Source organism: Scleropages formosus, chromosome 21 (genome assembly GCF_900964775.1).
Source record: "Scleropages formosus chromosome 21, fSclFor1.1, whole genome shotgun sequence".
NCBI classification, from domain to species: domain Eukaryota; kingdom Metazoa; phylum Chordata; class Actinopteri; order Osteoglossiformes; family Osteoglossidae; genus Scleropages; species Scleropages formosus.
In genome coordinates this window covers 10,281,922-10,303,531 of record NC_041826.1, presented here as the reverse complement: position 1 = coordinate 10,303,531, position 21,610 = coordinate 10,281,922, and the positions used below count along the sequence as shown (strand labels likewise).

At 44.8% G+C, this 21,610-nt stretch overlaps 2 protein-coding genes across 3 annotated transcripts; both read left to right on the top strand.

The window, feature by feature from the left end:
• Nucleotides 1–8,057: 8,057 nt before the first annotated feature.
• slc3a2b (solute carrier family 3 member 2b) lies at nucleotides 8,058–14,083 on the top strand. Of its 2 annotated transcripts, none has more exons than XM_018728813.2 (9): nucleotides 8,058–8,274; nucleotides 9,423–9,691; nucleotides 9,806–9,996; nucleotides 10,395–10,568; nucleotides 10,812–10,906; nucleotides 11,130–11,266; nucleotides 12,755–13,070; nucleotides 13,166–13,234; nucleotides 13,385–14,083. In XM_018728813.2, exons 2-9 carry the CDS (start codon nucleotides 9,465–9,467, stop codon nucleotides 13,730–13,732), a joined length of 1,557 nt encoding a protein of 518 aa, XP_018584329.1. In that variant the 5' UTR covers nucleotides 8,058–8,274; nucleotides 9,423–9,464; the 3' UTR covers nucleotides 13,733–14,083. The 2 variants fall into 2 exon arrangements, with proteins under 2 accessions (XP_018584329.1, XP_018584327.1); XM_018728811.2 differs by having other exon boundaries at nucleotides 13,163–13,234.
• Nucleotides 14,084–15,593: 1,510 nt separating this feature from the next.
• On the top strand, nucleotides 15,594–20,533 carry calm3b (calmodulin 3b (phosphorylase kinase, delta)). Its single transcript, XM_018729062.2, has 6 exons — nucleotides 15,594–15,710; nucleotides 16,969–16,999; nucleotides 17,294–17,437; nucleotides 17,557–17,663; nucleotides 18,121–18,256; nucleotides 18,862–20,533. The coding sequence occupies exons 1-6, from the start codon at nucleotides 15,708–15,710 to the stop codon at nucleotides 18,888–18,890; spliced, it is 450 nt and encodes a 149-aa protein (XP_018584578.1). The 5' UTR covers nucleotides 15,594–15,707; the 3' UTR covers nucleotides 18,891–20,533.
• Nucleotides 20,534–21,610: the final 1,077 nt, after the last annotated feature.

The window sequence follows — 21,610 nt, the reverse complement described above, 5'->3', positions numbered from 1 at the left end:
GGGGGACTCGTCCATTACCCTGGCTGAAGTTGCTGAGGTAGTCAAAAAAACTCCTCGGTGGCAAGGCTCCGGGGGTGGATGAGATCCGCCCCGAGTTTCTCAAGTCTCTGGATGTTGTGGGGCTGTCTTGGCTGACACGCCTCTGCAGCATCGCATGGAGTTCGGGAACGGTGCCTCTGGACTGGTTGTGTTCCAACTACAGGGGGATCACACTCCTTAGCCTCCCTGGGGAAGTCTATGCCAGGGTACTGGAAAGGAGAATCCGACCGATAGTCGAACCTCGGATTCAGGAGGAGCAATGCGGTTTTCGCCCTGGCCGTGGAACACTGGACCAGCTCTATACCCTCACTAGGGTGCTGGAGGGTTCGTGGGAGTTTGCCCAACCAGTCCATATGTGTTTTGTGGACCTGGAGAAGGCATTCGACCGTGTCCCTCGTGGCATCCTATGGGGGGGTGCTTCGGGATTATGGGGTTCGGGGCTCATTGCTACGGGCTGTTCGTTCCCTGTATGACCGGAGCAGGAGCTTGGTTCGCATTGCCGGCAGTAAGTCAGACCTGTTCCCGGTGCATGTTGGACTCCGCCAGGGCTGCCCTTTGTCACCGATTCTGTTCATTATCTTCATGGACAGAATTTCTAGGCGCAGCCAGGGAACGGAGGGTGTCTGTTTTGGTGGCTGCGAGATCTCGTCTCTGCTTTTTGTGGACGATGTGGTCCTGTTGGCTTCATCAAGTCAAGACTTGCAGCGTGCACTGGGGAGGTTTGCAGCCGAGTGCGAAGCGGCGGGGATGAGAATCGGCACCTCCAAATCCGAGGCCATGGTTCTCAGTCGGAAAAAGGTGGATTGCCCCCTCCAGGTTAGGGGGGAGTTGCTCCCTCAAGTGGAGGAGTTTAAGTATCTCGGGGTCTTGTTCACGAGTGAAGGAAAAATGGAGGGCAGGTTGACAGACGGATCGGTGCGGCGTCCGCAGTAATGCGGTCATTGTACCGGTCTGTTGTGGTGAAGAAGGAGCTGAGTCGTAAGGCGAAGCTCTCAATTTACCGGTCGATCTACGTTCCTACCCTCACCTATGGTCATGAACTCTGGATCATGACCGAAAGAATGAGATCGCGGATACAAGCGGCAGAAATTAGTTTCCTCCGCAGAGTGGCTGGGCGCACCCTTAGGGATAGGGTGAGGAGCTCAGTCACCCGGGAGGAGCTCGGAGTAGAGCCGCTGCTCCTCCGCATCGAGAGGAGCCAGTTGAGGTGGCTCGGGGATCTGTTCCGGATGCCTCCTGGACGCCTCCCTGGGGAGGTGTTCCGGGCTTGTCCCACTGGGAGGAGGCCTCGGAGCAGACCCAGGACACGTTGGAGAGACTATGTCTCCCAGCTGGCCTGGGAACGCCTTGGGGTTCCCCCAGAGTAACTGGAGGAGGTGTGCGGGAAGAGGGAAGTCTGGAGGACTCTGCTCAGACTGCTGCCCCCGCGACCCGGCCCCGGATAAGCGGAGGAAGATGGATGGATGGATGGACCTTGGAGAAAGGTGTCGGGCACATGAGTAAAGAACCAAAAGAGCCACACGTGAAGATGAAGAGAAATAATTCCGCCGAAGCCAGTTCCTCTCGCTGTTGTCATTATGCGTTTGTTACCTTTCCGTATGAGACACAAGAACATCGTTGTGCTATGAAAACACTCTTGCGCACATTGGCTTGTCCAGAGCTCCTTTTCACACCGGATCTCCCCAGCGAGCGAATGAGCACCTGGTCTACATGGAACAGCCGCATGTAACTCGCTCCCACATTTCAGTTGCTCTCTCTTCCTATTATCATGAGGGGCCCTTTTCCACGAAGGCAGAACACGCTGAGCTGTGAGCCAACAGCACAGACGCAACCTTTTATGCATTATTTTTAATTGATTATTTATTTTTTTATTAACACATGACATTCATCAATGGCAGATGACTGAATGTGTGTGTGTGTATGTGTGTGTGTGTGAAGCTCACTTGTCCTGCGCTCCGCCAACTCTCCCACACTACATTGAGGACCAGGGAGTCAGGTCAGTGGGCAGAGCGCCACCCGCTGCCTACGCGCTGCACGGGGCCATTGTGTCCTCCACCCTGTAGCGCTGTGTCGCACTGAAAGGGGCCATTCAGCAAGTCTCGGAAAAATGTGAGATATTTTAATAGAGCCACCATGGCTCGAAGCGAGCGCATTCAGAGCTGGACACGGGGAAAGAATGTGAGCCCTCTGCGGAGGGGCCCCCTGGCCTTGGACTGGTGCAGCTCTCCATCTTGCACTCAGGTGCAGGAAAAAGTCACGCGCAAAGATGTTATAAAGCGTATAGAGTAAAGTGCCTTTACGGCACAGGACTCTGAGCTCCTGGTACCTCTCTGGGGTCTCCATGTTCATGTTCCTGATTCTGTTATTTACTCCGAACTCTGAGTATTTCACACTAACTCATTTGCGTGCAGGCCGCATGTTGCACAGGGGGCGGTGGGATCGAATCCCGTACAGTCTGTGTGATTACCCTGTGATTGGGTTTACCCCGCCCTTCACCCTAACCTTCTAGGATAGACTCTGGACCATCATGCTCCTGCTCTGAACACACTATTTTTGATAATGAACGAGTTTTTGTGTGCCTTTGCATTGTTATGTACTGAGATACTCCCCATTTACACCATCGAACACTTGTATGTGGGGGGAACAATAGCCACTCAAAAGGTACAAACTGCATCCAACTCATCACCAACAGCTTTTGTCTCACTGCTTAAAACAGCACTGATATTAACAGAGAAACACACACCAGCTACATGTAGGCAAAACTCCCATGATCTGCTGCAGAGTATCAGTATGTACAGTATCTAAGAAAATATTCTGAGATATGTCACAAGAGCAGCTGATCCAGAATTTTGCTGTGCGAGTTGTGTTTGACCAGCCCACGTGTTCCCATGATTCTTTGCTCCTTGTCTCTGTCTACTGACTTCCTGTAGTTATTTGTATCAAGTTCAAAAGCCTGGTGAAGGCCTACAAGTCCATCAGTGGCTCTATCCCCTGATACCTGTAGGACCTGATTACTTGCTACACCCCTGAAAGAGTGCTGTGCACCTCCACCTGTGGCTCCTTGGTGGTCCCGCTCACAAGGGGTCCAAATTCAAAACCTTACTGGTTCTTGGTTTTATCCTCAATATGGCAGGATGAACTCCCCCTATCCCTCAAAGCTGCTGAATCCACTAGAAACATTAAAGAAGTGTCTCAAACCATCTTTTTCAGACCCACTTCTCTCCAGATCTCCTAACTGCTCCATCTGCCTCCATCACCCAAATCTCTGTATTTCCTATTAATTCCATAAATAGCCAATCATGCAATGTGTGGTGATGTTGGACAAACTGTACTTCGACACTCTTGTGTCTTTGCCCATAACTTCACCTTTAGCAAAAAAATCTCAGTCTCATCTCGTTGAGACAGAAAACAGGAGCAAAGGTGAACACAGGTAGTACAATAAAAACTGAAGGATCTTGGGGCTCTGGATTCGAGTTCCAGATTAGAATGAGTTCAGGAGAGTCACACGGCGCAGGGGAAATGATAAGGGTTCAAGAGGGTTTACTGATTTGATCTTCCTAACACTGTGTTGTTAATCAATTGGCTCCAAGTTGTGAGTAAATGACCTTTGACTGGATGAAATTCTCTGAAGCTAGATCAGTTGAGGATCAAAAAGTTTCATCACTTTGTACCATGAGAGAAAGCGACACAGTGTTGAGATATCACATACTAGCTGAAGAACTTCCTTGTGTTCTGACCCCAACGCACTGGAATAAGCTGCTCCTCAGAGCTGCTGAATCCCTCCCAGCATTCAACAAGAGTATCAAACCCATGTCTTTGACCCACTTATCTCCTGATCTCCCGACGGCTCCATAAATGAGTCCGACACCATCTGCTTTGATTATCTTTTTATTTGCTTGTTGAATGTCACTTCTATAGGAGCTACTGGAAGGATGTGAGCCTGCAACACGGTGGTATCAGACACACTAGATGCGCGTCAAAAATTCTCTGTCCGTCCCTAAAGCTCTTCATCTGCTGTTGATGCACTTTTATTAATTTTGAGTTGTATGTCACTTTGGAGAAGAGCATCAGCTAAATGAATGAATGAAAAGGCTTAGATACAGTGTGGATAGTTAGTTAAAAGACACATCCACACAGGTCCCCTGTCCCTGAAGAAGACTGTCCAGGACGGGTGGGCAGCCACGGGCACTTGAACACCCAGACGTGTATTTCAATCCCTTTCTTCGTGGCTGGGAGTTCTTTGCTTTCCTCTCAATTGCCGTGGCTCCACTCTGTCTACTGTGCAGCACTCTGCCACTGCGCTCAGAATGCTCTTTAAAAATGAACTGAATTGAACCGAAGAAATGTAAATGTATTTTCAAAAAGATACATTTAGGACTCGTTCAAAAGCCCACGGAGGGCTTGACTAAAAAGGGGTTTCAGAGTGCGTGTCAGCTGCATAACCACTGCACAGTTCAGTCCGAATGCAAAGCCTGATCTTACTGCAAAACATGGAAGTGTGTCTCTGCCCCCAGCGCGCGTCCGTGTGTCTTTTCCTCTGTCTTTCTGCGACTTCAGGAAGAAGTCGAGGGTGTACAAACAGAAGAGTGTGCATCTCCTCAGAGGCTCCTGGCCTCCCAGTATTTCCCCAGTCAGAAAGTCGTGTTTTTCCTATTTCGCCCAGCTGTTCGGCATGAGAGGGAAGTGCGAGCAGAACCTTCACTTCCTGGAAAGGGCTCATGGGCTCCGGAGACGGGCACCTCGATCAGCGGTGTAACTTACCTCGGTCTAGAAACAGTCTGGGACATGTGTTTCAGCCATGTGTTTGTCCGCTGGGGGCGGGTAGATGGAGAGAAACATGATCGTACTGCTTTGGAAGCTGCTTATATCACACGAAAGTGGAGAACAACAGTCTTACACTTGTTTCCATCATTTCTTTTTGGTGAAGATGATTCTCCTCGTCTTGATGAATTGTTCTTGCCTTCATGTTGTGAGCTCCCTCAAGTTCAGCGTTCATCTCCTTAGCTGAGTGGAAAAAAAGCAGATAATATCACCCTTGAGATGAACTAGTGAAGCTTTTTTAAAAAGCATCGATTAAGAGCCATGGTGAAAAACAATGACAACGTTAGTGTGTTTGTGTGAACATGCTTTACTTTATAGGAGTGTTTGACCGCAGAGAACCTTTCAGGGAACCGCAAGAGAACGCCATGTGCTCTGGATTGTTTACAAGAAACCAGACACTGCAGACCCCCCCTTGAGCTGGGGAGGGTGGGGCGTCACGGGGCTCAACCCAACATGTGGGCTCTTTTTCTGCTGAGTGTGTCCTGGGCTCTGTGAGGACACACAGCTTGTGAAACACACACACACATTTTCAGAACCGCTTGTCCCATACGGGGTCACAGGGAACCGGAGCCTAACCCAGTAACACAGGGCATAAGGCCAGAGGGGGAGGAGACACACCCAGGACGGGACGCCAGTCCGTCGCAAGGCATCCCAAGCAGGACTCGAACCCCAGACCCACCGGAGAGCAGGACTGTGGTCCAACCCACTGCGCCACCGCACCCCCCGCTCACGAAACAGTCATACTATAAAACAGGTTCCACTCACATCGCATGGTGTTTACCTGCTGCTGCGCGCTGCCATAATGTTGACATACATGATACTCGGCAACGTCGCGGTAATGTTGGTATGTGTGGTTTACGGTTACATTGCTGTATAGCACAACTTTACCATAACATAACGGTTGTCATATGTGGTAAACAGTAGTGTCTCAGAGTGTGTGCCCGTGGCAAAAGCACTAGAGGATTGAGTCTAAATGCAAAACCTGATCTTACTGTTAAAGAACCCACTGTGCTGTGTTTACCTCCGGTGCATGTCCTTGTGAGAGTTTCCTGTGTCTCTTTGAAACTTTGAGGACAAGTAGATGAGAAAACATCCCCTCCAGACTCTCTTGGCCTCCCGGGATTTTAGTGTCACAAACACATTTTTTTCTTATTTTCCCAGCTGTTCAATACTAGGTTGTGTACAGTAACGCCGCCACGATGTTGACGTATGCGGTCCAGCAGCTGACACAGGTCTCCACTTCCTCTGCGTCTTGAGTTTCTCTTTGCACATTTTCCTGCATCAAACCTATTAGGTAATACAGCAATGTCTGAAAGCACATGAACCCTATAGGGATGGTCATTATTCCTGTACAAAGTATTATGATAAAAGTATAAAATTCAAATCTTAAATGTAAAGAATGAATAAATAATTATGATTTACACACCTGATTCTGCTTACCTTCATGGTTTAACCAATACAACTTGAGGTTCATTTTTGCACCTGCACTGCTTTCATGTTTTGCATGATTTCCTCTAAAGCAACATATGGAATTGGTCATATGCCGCTCTCTGGCGGGTCTGGGGTCTGAGTTCCGCTTAGGGTGCCTTGCGATGGACTAGCGTCCCATTCTGGGTGTGTCCCCTCCCTCTCCAGCCTTGCGCCCTGTGTTGCCGGGTTAGGCTCTGGTTCGCCTCGTCCTCACTTGGGGCAAGCGGTTTCAGCCAGTGTGTGTGTGTGTGTGTGTGTGTGTGTGTGTGTGTGTGTGTGTGTGTGTATAAAGTACATTTATAGTTGGACATACTGTATATAAAGTACATTTAGGACTTGTTCAAAGGCCCATGGAAAGCTTGATGAAAAGAGGTTTCAGACTTTACATATAAATATAAATATGAACAAGGCAGTCAAGGTCTCTTAAACAGACACTGTCATGACCTGGAGCCTATGCAGGATGTCCTGCATATGAAACATCACCATAGCGACTCAGAAGAGCCAGGAGGTGTAGATTTTTTTGCCCCACAGAACTATGAGATGTGGTCTTGAACCACATTGATTTCTTCAGTCAAGCTAGTTAAACAAAGCATGTGAATGACCTTTGCCACCCTGACTTTTGGGTGTAAAAGGTTATCATTGCAAGCATTTCTTTGTAAGATGTATGTTATCAGTGTTCCATATACAAAAGTCTTCGTGAACTCATACCAGTATATTATTTTATGTTGTTGTGCTGATTAGTAAAAAGGGGGGTGCGGTGGTGCAGTGGGTTTGGCCGGCTCCTACTCTCTGGCGGGTCTGGGGTTCGAGTCCTGCTTGGGGTGCCTTGCAATGGACTGGCATCCCGTCCTGGGTGTGTCCCCTCCCCCTCCAGCCTTGCCTTGGTCCCTGTGTTGCTGGGTTAGGCTCCGGCTTGCTGTGTGTGTGATTAGTAGTACATTAATTTGAGGTTTGTAAGATTTTTTTCAGTGAAAATGCAGCCCATAATGCAGAAAATGTGGAAAATTAAAAAGCCAGTTGTTGACCAAAAATAAGTAAAATAAGTAAAATGTATGTCTACTTGAAGTTTAAGGTGGTCATCATTTGTAGGTCAAAGGTCATAGCAATTTAGTCTCATACAGGGAGAACTCAAGTTAACTCAGTAGGATTAACTCAGTTGAAAAGAAGTGTTTTTCACTTATGAAAACATTTTGTTTGCGACACCTACGCATGTCCCAAATTAGCAAACTGTAGGAAAATGTGAACACCTCCGGAAGCAGACTAAATTACTTTTCTTTTCGATGTTCTGCGGGGTATCTTGTGTGGTAATGACCAGTGTTGGGGGGAAGTTTTCCATAATGTGACTGTGTGTGTTTTCTTCAAAAACAGAGATCACTGGGAGCCATTTCATGGAACTTGTTTACGAAAATTTTAGACCCCACTTGTTTATTCAGAAGATAAAGGGAATAGCCTCTTAAGGTGGAAAAAAAACTGATTATAAGGCACGTTTGTATCAACCTGTTGTCTACCATAAAGCTATATTAAGATACGTAATATACATGTTAATATTTTATTTAAAACAAAAGTCCTAGTATGTTGTCAGTGAACTGCTGTTCAAGGAGGACAAGGAGCCCTGGTGTTTGCGCTTGTTGTCGCAGGGTGATGGTCCACCTTAATTGTGGGCGGGTCGACCGGTGAGCAGAGGGATATAAAATAGCCGCGTGTCGGCGGGCGCCGTCGTAGTAGAAGGGGTAGGCAATACAGTGCGGTTTGTTAGTTTATATTAGTGCAGTAAGAAGACGCGTATTTCGGATACGTTGTGGTTACATTCAGTTATAACGGAGGGCCACATTTGAGGTACACTCACTCACTGTACGTGCAGGATACGTTGACCGCTTGGTAACACGCACAACCACTGTCAGTGATTGAAAACTACGCGGGAGGAGAGCCGTGGCGTGGGAACCGGTATGTTTTTTACGTTTTTTCCGTTTATTTGCACTGAGCGCTTATTTTTTATTAGATGTCGCCGAGCGGCTGGCGTCGACGTGACCGTGTTGCGAGCTCCGATGTACTCAATGATTATTATTGTGACTCATTGATTGTGTACAGGTAATCGATACATGCGAACACACAACAAGGATTACAAATTTAACGGAGTGGACGGCTGACTCGGATCATGTATATTATAATTATGTTGTATCATGTGAATACGTACTTAGAAACCTGCTGTTTTTGTATTCCGTGGTCAGACTGTACATGCAAATTTATGCTGCAGTCAGATGCGTGGGAATCTGCACCAAAGATTTTCACCACACTGGTGAAGTGGCAAAGTGGCGTTGTTGCTCGACGGTTTGCATCTTTAACTTCTTTACCGTGAGATTGATTGGTGCTGACTAAACGAACGGGTTTGCCGTGGTGCAGGACAATTTTTTTTTTTTTTTTTTTTTTTTTTTTTTAAACGCAGACCAAATTACGTAATCGGGGGACGCGAGCATCAGCCGTGTCACTAACTGTAGTGACTGACTCCCGTCCCGCGTGGTGGCTCGGCTCCGCGCCGGAACCGGATCATTCCGGTTTTCTGCCGCAGTGGAACCTAAATCAATCAATGGATTGTCCCCGGTTAGAAATAATGATCGTCATTTATGACGTGTAAGGAACACTAATGCGTTGTGATAATTTAATAGTCCTGTTCCCGCGATGGAGTAACAAAAAAGAGGGGGTGCTGCATACGTCGTTAACGCAATCTGTACATCAATTTTATTTCGACTAATTTATAGCGTATCATGACGTTGGTTAGACGCACCGACCGTTACTGAGCTACGATGGGAGCTTCTGCGGGATACGTCACTCGCAGGTGATTGGTGGGCGGGCGTCACGCGCTGATGTGCATTTTGACATGGGAGGGTTGTGTGGCAGCTCCGTTTGGTATAATGCAGACGGTAGGGGTGTGGTCATGAACCAGTAACCTGAAGGCTGTTGTTTCAAACCCCACTCCTCAGTAGGGTACTGCCTTATTCCAGTGAAATACACAGCTGGATAAATAGGCCAAGTACCGTAAGGTACCTGGGAAACGCGTTGGCAAAGAAGGCAAGTTAATTAGTATTTTTCTGCAGGGTTCAGTGTAATAAAATACGCCGGACGTCAGCCTTGTCGACATGAGTAAGGACGGAGATGGCGAGGTGGACCTGAAGGATGTGGAGCTGAACGAGGTGGAGCAGGAGAAGCAGCCGATGACCGATGGAGCGGCCGGGAATGAGCTGGCAACGTCCCCCAGCAGCACGGAGAAGAACGGCTGCGTCAAGGTCAAGATCCCCGAGGAGGCGGATGCAAAGTTCACGGGCCTCTCCAAGGAGGAGCTCCTGAAGGTGGCTGGAACTCCAGGGTGAGTACCTCCCACAGTTGTGGTGAACTTGGCTGCGTAGTAACATGTTACTGACTGTAAGCGTAGGACTTCGTAGTGATCAGCTGCTACTGGCGTTCGCTCTCTGTTCCTCAGGTGGGTGAGGACCCGCTGGGCCCTGCTCATCCTCTTCTGGCTGGGTTGGATTGGGATGCTTGCAGGAGCAGTTGTCATCATCGTTCAGGCCCCATCCTGTAAGCCGCTGCCCACCTTGAACTGGTGGAACATGGGGCCCCTCTATCAGATCGGGGATCTGAAGGCTTTCAGCGATGCTGGGAATCTGAGAGGTAGTTATTGGGGGGGAGGGTCTGAGACATGAGCAAAATACTTTGTCCCACCTCATGATGGAAATAAATGAGCTTAACAGTTGGGACAGATTTCTTTGATGGGGTGGGTCGTTGAGGTTGGAGCAAGTGTGCATGTTCATGTGATGGCAGTAGCCCTGGGACCTGTTTATACAGGCCAGATTTTTATAGCTGCCAGTTTCCTGGCAGTTGGAATGGGGCCAAGTGCATAGTGTGGTGACTGGGATGCTGACTGAGCCAGAACAATCCAGATCTCAACCTGCCTCATAAATATGGGAACATGAATTACTCAATTGCTGCTTTGATTTAGTACTGTGGTTGTGATATGTATGTATTAATGTCCAGCTGCACACCTCTCCTGTGATCCCTGTACTTGACAGGAGTGGAGGAGAAGCTTGACCACTTAAGTCAGCTGAAGGTGAAGGGACTGGTTCTGGGCCCCATCCATGTGGCTGCCATGGACAAACTGGCAACTCTAGAGTTTGAGGAGATCTCTTCTGATGCAGGAACCCTGGACCAGTTCAACAGCCTCATCCACATGGCGCATAAGAAAGGTGAGTCAGTCCTGGCGGGTGATGTACCACGTGTTTTGCAGCACTTGTCCTTATAGTGTTTACTGAATATTTGTTTCATTGGTTGACTTGAGCTGTGGAATAGTCCCTTTGGAGTCCCTAGATCTTCCTTCTTGATCAGTGTTCAGTTTTCTTGTCAACTCAGATGCAGTGCTGTGTCATGGCATATCTTGATGTGCCAAGGGGTTCATGTTGCACATTTCTCATTTCTTTCACCTCCCACAGGAATCTCTGTGGTCTTGGACCTCACACCCAACTACTTGGGCAGGGTGCCATGGTTTGCCAATTCAACTGTCACCAGTGTGGCCGAGAGGCTCAAGGTGAGAGAGGGTGTCAGATGCTCCGTGTGGTGTACGTTCAGCAGGAGGAAATAAATGCCCACAGAGCACCACAGCCTTTCGTTTTTGGTTTGGTCAGCAAGTACTGTCTTATTTTTTTGTAGTTCTGAAATGTGCAAAGACCCTATAATCTAGGTGCAGAGTTCAGCAGTAAGATCACATCTACAATCTGCTGACTTCATCTCCCAAATACCTCTCCCAATAGGTTGCCCTGGTGTTCTGGCTCAGCCGGGGTGTGGATGGGGTTAAGCTTTCTGGGATTGACCGCGTTACCTGGCTGGTTCCAAGCCTCTGGTCAGACATCAGGGCTATTGTGCAGAACTCAACCCAGGAGAAGAAGAGGTAACAATTTAATTCATCTGAAACATTTTTGCTTCCCTTCAATGCTATTAATCTGATTTAGCTCATAAGACATGTCATCCATGAGTGGATGCTTTCCTATCAGTGCAATATATCCCATGACTTTGTAATTAACTTTTGTATTTCTTTTACTCTGTAAATATGCTATTTATTCTGTCTGTCAGCTGCCTTGTCTATTGTCTGTAATACTGAAAGCACCAAGCACCAAATTCCTTGTGTGTGTCAGGGCACTTGGCAAATAAAACCTCATTCTGATTCTGAATGCCTTAAATGCAGACAAAAGTAAAACTGGGTTGGCAGATCTGAAATGTGGCTCATTTACACCCTCCAGTGGTTGAGGTTCAACTTAAAGGATGAGATGTGGACCAGGGCTTGACATTAACTTTTTGGCTTACCCACTACTGCGACTAGTAATCTTCCAAAGTCTAGCCACTCAGCATTTTCACTAGCTAGAATGGCACCCCACACATACACATAAATAAAAGGTAACTGGAGACTTTTTTTGATTTGAACAAAAATGAATTTAGCTGGACACAATGCTCTTTTGTGTGTGCTGAGGGTCAGTTGGAAGAAATGGGGGAGACAAACGGCCTTAATGTTAATTTAGGCTGCTCAGACATGTGCTCACAATTTCCTAGCTGACGACAGTATTACATGTAAACGAAGTTACCGTCCTTATCTTAAAATTTGTAAAATTAATTACTAACAATCAAGTACAATAAAGTTAGTTTTGAGTCGCACATCCACAAGTAATCAGTGAAGGATCTGCCATGCTTTTCGGAAAAGTGGCGTCATCTTTTGAAATTAACTTCATGTTAAGTGCTTTCACAGCAACGCTCTTCTGACAACAAATTACTTTTCACCCTTAGAGTATGGTTATGAATGTGGCCATTGGACTTTTTGTGATCCTTTGTCTCCAGTTTGAAAATGGTAGTTCCCACAAATTTTCTGTACCTTGTTACCATGAGCGTGACAGTTTGCACAATGTTTTTGTTGGCATCACACTGTATCCACTTGCCACCCAATCATGACTTTTTATTGAAAATCGTGGTTTTTTGCCTCATCTTGATTGGTTTTTGGTATTTTTTGTTGTGCTGTCTTTCTTCACCTGATCTTTTCATGCTGTTAATGTCACCACATTTTCAACTTCTTTCATCATCTTGGAGTGTGGTGCTGAAGCAACCAATAGTATGTGCCTGCACACTGCAGCAAGTGCTCATGGGAGTTGTAGTATTTAGGATGACATTCTCTTGATTTGATCTGAGTTTTGTGAACTACTCCCCTTCCCCACCACCAAAACATCACCTGCCAAAGTTACTAGTAGGGGTGATGGTTAGCTGCTATTGCCATTTTCTAGCTGCATTTGACAGGTGGGTGGGTGTTAATGTTAAGCCCTGATGTGGACCATGTCTTTTTGTATGGATTTAAAGGACTTTTTATGGGCCCTGAAAGATGTCTCCCCTCCTTTAGGGTTCTGATAGGTGTGACAGACAGGAGGGACACTGTTGAGGTCTCCAGGCTTCTGAACCACTCTGGAGTGGATTTGCTTCTGTCTGAGGTCCTGCAACCCAGCAGCCATTCCCCTAGTGAATGTGCTTACACTGTTCAGCAACTCTACTCCACCCAGCCCCAGACCCAGCTGGCCTGGAATGTGGGAGGCAGGACACAGGGTCACCTTGCCTCCCTGGCTGGACCCGATCTGGTTCAGCTCTACCAGATGCTACTGTTCACTCTGCCTGGCACACCAGTGTTCAACTATGGAGATGAAATTGGACTGGAGGACCAGGTAAGTGCACAGGAAATGCTTGCGGTACAGCACTGTGTGCATGTTATAGGAAATGGACAAAGCCTGAACTTTTGAGATTTTGTCCTTTCCACCAGGACACGAAGTTTCCCAAAATGCTGTGGGACACTAAGGAATTAGGAGAGGATATAAATGAGACTGTAAAGGTAAATATTTGATTTAATTTTTAAAAATGTTTTTAAACATGGGTGTCAGACTTTAGCCAACAATCTTTCTGCTGACTATGCTGCCTGCTTGCACCTGACTGCCCTGTGGCTTATGCTTTTTGACCTAAATATCATCTTCATATTTTGCAGGCTGAGAGAGAACAGAGGCTTGCCTTCAGCAGTTTCTTCAAGAGCTTGAGTGACTTGCGGACTAAGGAGCGCTCGCTCATCCATGGGGACTATCTGTTGCTCCACAATGACACCACCTCGCTGGCCTACCTGCGCTATTGGGACCAGAGTGAACGCTACCTGCCTGCCTTCAACTGGGGGCCTGACCCAGCCACACTACGCCTGTCCCACTCAGAACTGCCTGCCCGGGCCACCGTGCGCCTCAGCACGGATCCGGCCAAGCACAAAACTGGCAGCGAAGTGGACCTGACTGCCCTAGAACTGGAGCCTAGACAGGCAGTTCTGCTCCACTTCCCCTTCAGCTCCTAGAGCCAGAAGGGTGTTGAGTGTGTAGATGTTTAGTGATCATTTTAGCTTGTATTCTCCAGTATAGTTTTGGGCATTCATGACTTGTGGTTACATGTGTTAACTCATGACTCTGAAGTCCATTCACTTATTTATTTTTTATCCATTTTCTTACTAAGTAATGGTCTCAAATTCTTTATCATTCCAAGCAGTAGTGGATATGTGTTAAATGATAAAAACTGGTGGCTTTAGTGATGCAAGTTGCAAGTACTGTGGATATCAAGTAGCTGTAGTGTTTGGAACTAGTTTTGCAAAATTTGATTTGGATAATGTACTCTAGTACAAAAGATATGTCCTGAATTAAACACTTCGTGGCTCAATTTGTCTTTTTTTTTTTTTTTTTTTTTTTTTAATCTTGCTTCCTTGTTGTACGAAGTCTGACAGTGAGTTGACCATAGATGTTTTAGTCTTTTCAGTGCTACTTAAAAGTGGCAAGCAGCCAGGAAATTAGATGACAAATTTCTCTGGTTAAAGCTGCCAAGAAGCACTTGGACAAAATTCTTAAGTGCAGGGAGATGACTCTGCACAGTGACTAGTTCATGCCATGCTCTTCAGTCACAATATAATGATGCAAAAGTTGGACAGGAAGAAAACTGACACCTTTGAACTATGGGCCTGGTGAAGAATCCTGTTTATGGTGGATGGGCTGGAAAACATGTGGGTATTGTTACAGATCAAACCAAAGATGTCATCAGAAAGCTCAGGTGACATTGTTGACTTTCTTCAGATGCCTTAGGAAGAGAAGTTATGTCAAGGACATGCTGGGCAAAGAGGAAGGCCTGCTACACAGTGGATTGACAGTGCTACTACAACAGAGGAGCCTGTCTAATTCCCAGTATGCAAATGTTTTCATGTGTCCAAGCAAGTACTGTATTGCTACTTGGTTACTCTGGCACAATTGGGGGCCATAAATCCACACCCAGCAGGAGTAACTTGTTACCTGGTTTTAGTAAAGGGAAGCCAATGTTGACATCTTGTTTATGGGTGGTTGCTGTAACTAGGTCGTAGCAGAGTGCATATGTTCATCAAATTATAATGGTGAGCTGGCAATAGACACTCAGTAGAAACTACTTTGAATTTCCCCCCCCGGGCAAGTGATATGTGGTGTGAAACTGGGTGGCGGCAGGCATCCATACCATTACAGAAATGCCCATCTGTGTTCTGCTACTGGTGGGAAGGTGGCAAGTCTGTAATGGCCATTGCCCATATACTAGGCTAAGATGTTTGGTAGGTTAGGTGTATTAAATGCATTTTTAACTGACGATGGGTTTTGCAGAACAGTAATCTGTCGTAAATCGGTGATCACCTGTACCACATTTAGAAACGCAGAACTGTAAGGAAAAAACACTCGAACGTGGCCTGGTGACGCCCGCTCTATTGATTCTCCAGTGTGACGCTGTTGCTTTAAGGATTCTCAGCCTACACCCGCTAGCCAGCCTTCCCTGACGCATTGCAGGCGACTAACAACCAATCCGATGCTTCTTCCTGACTCAGCCCACCCAATCAGTAAGGTGTTCCCCCTGCATAAAAGTTCCGGGTTGCAATAACTGAAATGTTCTACAGTTAACTAGAAAACTGTAACTGAAGTCACGATTTTACTTTTTGAAATGAAGTAAATCGGGTTATAGGTGTATCCATATTTTTCAATAGCACTCTTTTTTTCCCCCCAAATAGTTAATTGTATCCGAGTTCCAAGGATTCCGTACTACTTCTCGTCCCGACACTCTTCACAGTTGGCGCAAGAATACATCAGTTTGACAGATGAGTTGTCGGGCAGCGAAACGACCCCATTCATGGACGCAGAGAATCGGCGGATTGATCTGCGAGCGCGACCAAAGAGTGTCGGCGCGAGGCGCGGAAGGAAGCTTCACGCGGCGAAGCAAAGAAATCGACGTTTACTAAAGCAAATTGAAGCTTGAAACGTAGCTGTACAAGTACCATGGTAATTTTTTTTTACTCTTTCTAAATATTTCTGATCTGTTTAGTCTGGATTTAACATTAAGTATGTCTTGTGAGGTATGTCTTAGGTTTCTAGCCGGAGAACATGTGTTAATTGGAGCGTGTGACTGCAGTGTTGTTGCGGCGGCTAGCTGTATGCGTTTATGTTAGCTCTCTAGCTAACTCGATAAAACTCTGTTATTCAAGCGTTTGTAAACACAATACTGTACAACAAAAAACTTCCGATAACTAACGTTTTTGCAATCATCTCCTCTTATTCATCGAAATAGTTCACGTGAATGTAAATTAAATGACCTGGAAAACACTATTTTCGGAGCAGCTGAGTCTGTCTGGTTGTTCAATTTAACTTCTTCTCCCGCAGGTTTATATATTATGTGAATTAGGTTAAAATCATCGTAACGATGCTTTGAAGTAATTTCTTAGACGGCTTCTGCCGTTCTGGTAATTATACTTTCTTTGTCAGTGGTGGGAAATCTGTTTGGATTGAAATCTGTTTTTATGATTATTATTATTATTATTATTATTATTATGTCAGTATTTTCTTAAGATTATTATTTGCGTTGGTGGTATTTGGATCAAGTGCTCTACATGAGTGCGACCATGAAATGTTTTATTTTGTAGCTGCGGTGGAATACATTAAATTAATCTGGACCCTTTTAGGGTTAATTAATTCTTCTTACCCTCCCTCAGTGCTGTCACTATCACTGCTTTCTAGGACACGTTTCACTCAGATCTAATAATACCCTAGATGTAATGCAAGAAGGCCTAATTTTGGATAATTGCACCAAGGATGGTAGTCATCACAGCAGATATTCTGGTGAAATCACTTTGTCACCAAAACCTTAAAGTTCAAAGGTACCATTCAAAGTTTTCAAAGGTTATTCTAAAGAGTTAAGGTCCAATCACAGGACCAGTGTGTTGGGACTTGACAGTACTCAGTGGTACATGTCATGTTCAGGTGTCTGCGTGTGTGTGGGATGGCATGTGGCATAGGGTTAGAGCTGCTGCTCAATGGACCCAGGTTCAAATCTCTCCCTCTTGTCGTAGTACTCTTTTGAAACGGTTAAAAATTCTCTAGCTGTATAAACGGCTAAATCAATATAAGTATCTTACTTTTCGATTCTCACGTTGTACGACAAATTTCAGAAAACTGTTATTTAAATGAACAAATATAAATGTGTGCAACATTTAATATTTGTTTGCAGATCAATTTCATCTAATTGTTCACTAATTTTTTTTAGGCAGATCAACTGACAGAGGAGCAGATTGCTGGTGAGTAATTAAAAATAGTATTTTATTTATGCAAATACTGTAGGTTTATGTTGGGCTCTGATTCCTCTGACTGTTTTGAATTAACCTAAGCATTGTTGCCAACCTAGGCCTTCTGTTCTAACATGGGCACATTTGCTTTCTGTGGCTAACAGTCACATGTTACATCTGTGATGGTAAAAAACCAGTGCCTGACAGGCCAGGCATCCCTCAGCATGTGCAAGGCTGCAATGCAGTGCCAAGTGACCATGCTGATTAAGATAGGGTTTGTTTCCCTCCTTCCCCTTGTGCATTCAGAGTTCAAAGAGGCGTTCTCACTCTTTGACAAGGATGGCGATGGCACCATCACCACCAAAGAGCTGGGAACTGTCATGCGCTCCCTGGGCCAGAACCCCACGGAGGCAGAGCTGCAGGACATGATCAATGAGGTCGACGCGGATGGTGAGGAAGACGGCGGTGCAAGTGCCCCCCCCAGGGATCTCCAGAAGGATGAGTTTAGAATCTGGAGCATTGTGTTCAGGACTTGCTCAAGGTTATACCTGTGTTTCTCTTGCATGCAGGGAATGGGACCATCGATTTCCCAGAGTTCCTGACCATGATGGCAAGAAAGATGAAGGATACAGACAGTGAGGAGGAGATCAGAGAGGCTTTCAGAGTTTTTGACAAGGTGAGCTGTGGAAAAAGAGGACCAGGATTACAACTGTTTCAGAGTTTAATGAAAGAGTTTTCAGAGCTCAGAAAGTGGCCTGATATTATTATCCAGCGTTTATCCATCATGCTTATTTTACTCCTTCAAATAGCTGTTTATCTTTACAGAAGAAGTTCAAGTTCTATACCTCTGTATAGGCTATAAAAAGGTTCCCCTTGGAATTCAGGTTAAAAGTTTGTTTTGCTAACTGCAGTGTGACAGTTCTTCGTATTGAGCAGGAGCAGAAAATCAATCTTGCAGTGCAGCCTGAAATCAGTTTTTGTACTGTATCAGAAGCAGCAAGATAAATTTTTGTTGATTAGAAGACCTTAACTGATTCAAATTTGCATTAATCTGTCAAAGAAAGAACAACATGTAGGTAGCATTTTTAAATTAAATTGTGAGCTTTGTACCTAAATATCTTTTTCTTTCTTAGGATGGCAATGGCTACATCAGTGCTGCAGAGCTGCGTCATGTGATGACAAACCTTGGGGAGAAGTTGACAGATGAGGAGGTGGATGAAATGATTCGAGAGGCTGATATTGACGGAGATGGGCAGGTCAACTATGAAGGTCAGATTTCTTGTATTCTTTGTAGAAAACAAGGCCAGACAGATTTTTCCACAAAGAACATTTTGCTTCATTTTTTTCCCCCCACCTTAACTACTTGTGGAAAATTTGCTATGCTGTAACAATTTCTTAAAATCATAACTGTTCCCTCAACAATTAATAAAGAACAACCAAAGATATAAGATCTGCAAAGTTAGAGTAGGAGTTAGGACTGAAAGGTCCTGAGCATGTTAATATTATGTTCCTGATTTATCTTGAAGTACCATTCTGAATTGTTAATTTATTTCTAAACCTGACTCTTTTTTTTTTTTTTTCTCTTCTAAAGTGACCTGAAACATTACACTTCTAAAATACATTAGAGCTTTCATGAATTCTAGGTAGCAATACAGTGACATTCTAATGTGGATGTACTGCGCTGCATTGCACAGTGAGGTGTGGCAAATTGATTGCTAATGACCCAGCTGCCACACAGGAATAGTGAACTAAGGGAATTGCAGTGGTGTAATGACAAGTGCACATGGGAAGCTTGTATTACTCAGTTATGAGTTTTTGAAATATGAATTCTGGATTTGCTTTTGACCCACTGCTGTGGCTGATTTCTTCCACAGAGTTTGTACAGATGATGACGGCAAAGTAAAACAACCCAAAAGACTGCGCTGGATTAAACAGAGCAGTAACGTGTATTTCAACACTCAACAAGCATTCAGACCCTGCCTTGACTTTTTTCTTTGCATACAGTTGTTTTTTGACATTTTCCATAATTGTTTTTTATGCCTTAGTTTACCTTGCAGCGAAGAACATTGACATGTGTGATGAGATTAAAGTATAGGAAAACAAATCATTTTCCAGATTTGCTGAAACAAAAATGCAGCATGCATGTTTCTGTGTGTGTAGTTTCTTACATGCCATATTGCCTATTTTTGTGTTGCAACCCTTTTTTTTCTTTTTTTTTTTTTTTTTTTTTTTTTTAAAAAAAAAAAAAAAGATATTTTACCGTGGTGCAGCCTCCGGTTGAACTCTCTTCTCAGTGTTGCAGGGTGGCAGAGAACCTCTGACATCACAGGGAATCCAATCACTAAAATGGTCAGTAACTGATCTCCCACACATTCAGATTCAACATTATCCATTGTACTTCCTTGGCAGGAATCTGTTTTCCTGAGCAATTGTTGCATAGCTTTAAATTTGGCATGAATTTTGTGTCAACAACCCAGATAAAAATGTGTAATGGAAGGCAATATGGCTATCACACTCGGCACAATGGAAACACGTGCCTTTCTTAATATCAGCAAGGTATCTCTACTGAGCTGGTGGTAGGTCAGGCAGTGTTGGAACTGGAATTTTCATTACCCCAGGATTTGGAAGGTGCAGCTGCCACTTTTTTTTGAATGGTGGTTTAAATTTCCATAGAAATGCATGCTTCTCCTTTCTGAAATAATATAAACTAATCTGAGTTCAGTGAAACCCAGGTGATGCCAGATAGTGAGTGGAGGTTTATGTCAATGAAGGGATTAGTCTGAAACATTTTCTGGATCCCCCCTGCCTTTTCCCTGCTTTCATTTCCCTTGATGCACTTACAGGTGTATTGAACATCTCTGGAAACTCCAATATGATCCATTAACTTGTTTTCATAATGTTGAAGTCAGATTTAACCTTATTTCTCAATCAAAACTGCCAGTAACTGACAAATGAATCTGCTAAGCAGTTTAACCTGATTGGCAAAGCATCACTGAGGAGTTTATAATCTGGGAAAAATGTTGTTTCATCTGAAATTTTTTTTTTTTTTTTTTGTGGTGCACCAAAACAATTCCTGCTGCAGAGATGAACATGCAATGTTTTGCATTTCATATTGTAATAATGATGCACTGTCTTGAGTGCATATACTGCATCTTTTGAAGAGAAAAATCAGTGTTAAATTAGTATTTCACCAATGTTTCTCTGACCTTTGAAAATGACCTGTTGACATCTGTGCAACTCCCAAAATTTTATAGGTTCCCAGCAAGCATGTGTGTATATACAGCATTGTTCTGATTTCTAGAGGCTGTATTTTTGCTGCAACATTGATTTATACATGGCTGTCTTCATTTAGTTTTTTCCTTTTCCCCCAAATGTTTTTGAATACTGTCGTAAGCATGTTTTTTGGTTGTGACAACTTGTCTCAGTTTGAGATGTATGCAGCTAAATTTGTTTTCCCCTATACTGCTCATGTCATAAGAGCAAGGGAAGCCATGCATTCCATTGAAGAGCTGTTTTATCTTGCTAATAAACTTGGTGTTTCTAAAATTATGGTTTCATTGACCTGAGGCCAATTTGGTGAGATACTTTGGAAAGATATCTTAAGTGATTTGTTAATGGGTTTTTACATGGATGTTAAGTGTTAAAGAGGATATTCTTGGAAACATGTAGACATGGGCACCTGTGCTGTTTCTATTTAGATGGGTCTTCTGTGACTGTTCAGCTTAGGTGTACAGTGATAGTTTCAATAATTTAAATAGGATGCTTTGTAAAATGAGTCTAGAATAAAGTCTGTCTTTGAGAACACTCTGACATAGTACTTTGCACAAGGTGTTGAGAAAAAGTTAAGTACATGAATACTTTCAAACCATTTTATACATCTTTTCAAAGAGATGAATGCAAGAATTACTCCAAGTAATAAGTGGGGGGGAAGCAATGAAGGAGAGGCGCATTTAAATATTAGCACAGTGTACTATATTAATACGCTGGTAAGTACTGGAAAGGGAGAAAACCGGAGGGTCCAAGGTCAACAGCCTTCCGTCTCATCCTGGGCCTGCTACCCCTACATTGTAGTGCATGCATTAGTGAAAAGCACTGGTGCCTCAGCTCCTGGGCTGTAGTTTGAATCTGTCAGTTTGTATAGAGTTTGCATGTTCTGCCTGTGTGTGCAAATTTCCTGCAGGTGCTCTGGTTTCCTTCCAAGGTCCAAAGGTGTGTCTTGGGTGAAGTAGTGGCTCAGTTGCCTGCAGTGTGTGGCTACCCTCCGATGGACCGAGTGTGCCTTGTGCTTCTGGAATTGGCTCCGAACCCTGCCTTGAACACGGTTACGGATAGTGAGTGAGACTGAACCAAACATAAGTAACATACACTACAGAAGTCATGCGTGGAAAAAGTGCACAAGTCAGTGGCTTGTCGAACTCCAGTCAGAAGAAATAACTACGTTTATACATATTATATAAACCATCGACTATGTAGTGTAGTATAATACACACACACACTAACTGGCTGAAGCCGCTCGTCCCGAGCGGGGTCGCGCGGTGAACCGGAGCCTAACCCGGCAATACACGCTGGAGGAGGAGGGACACACCCAGGACGGGACGATTAAAACATCCATGCTAATACCAT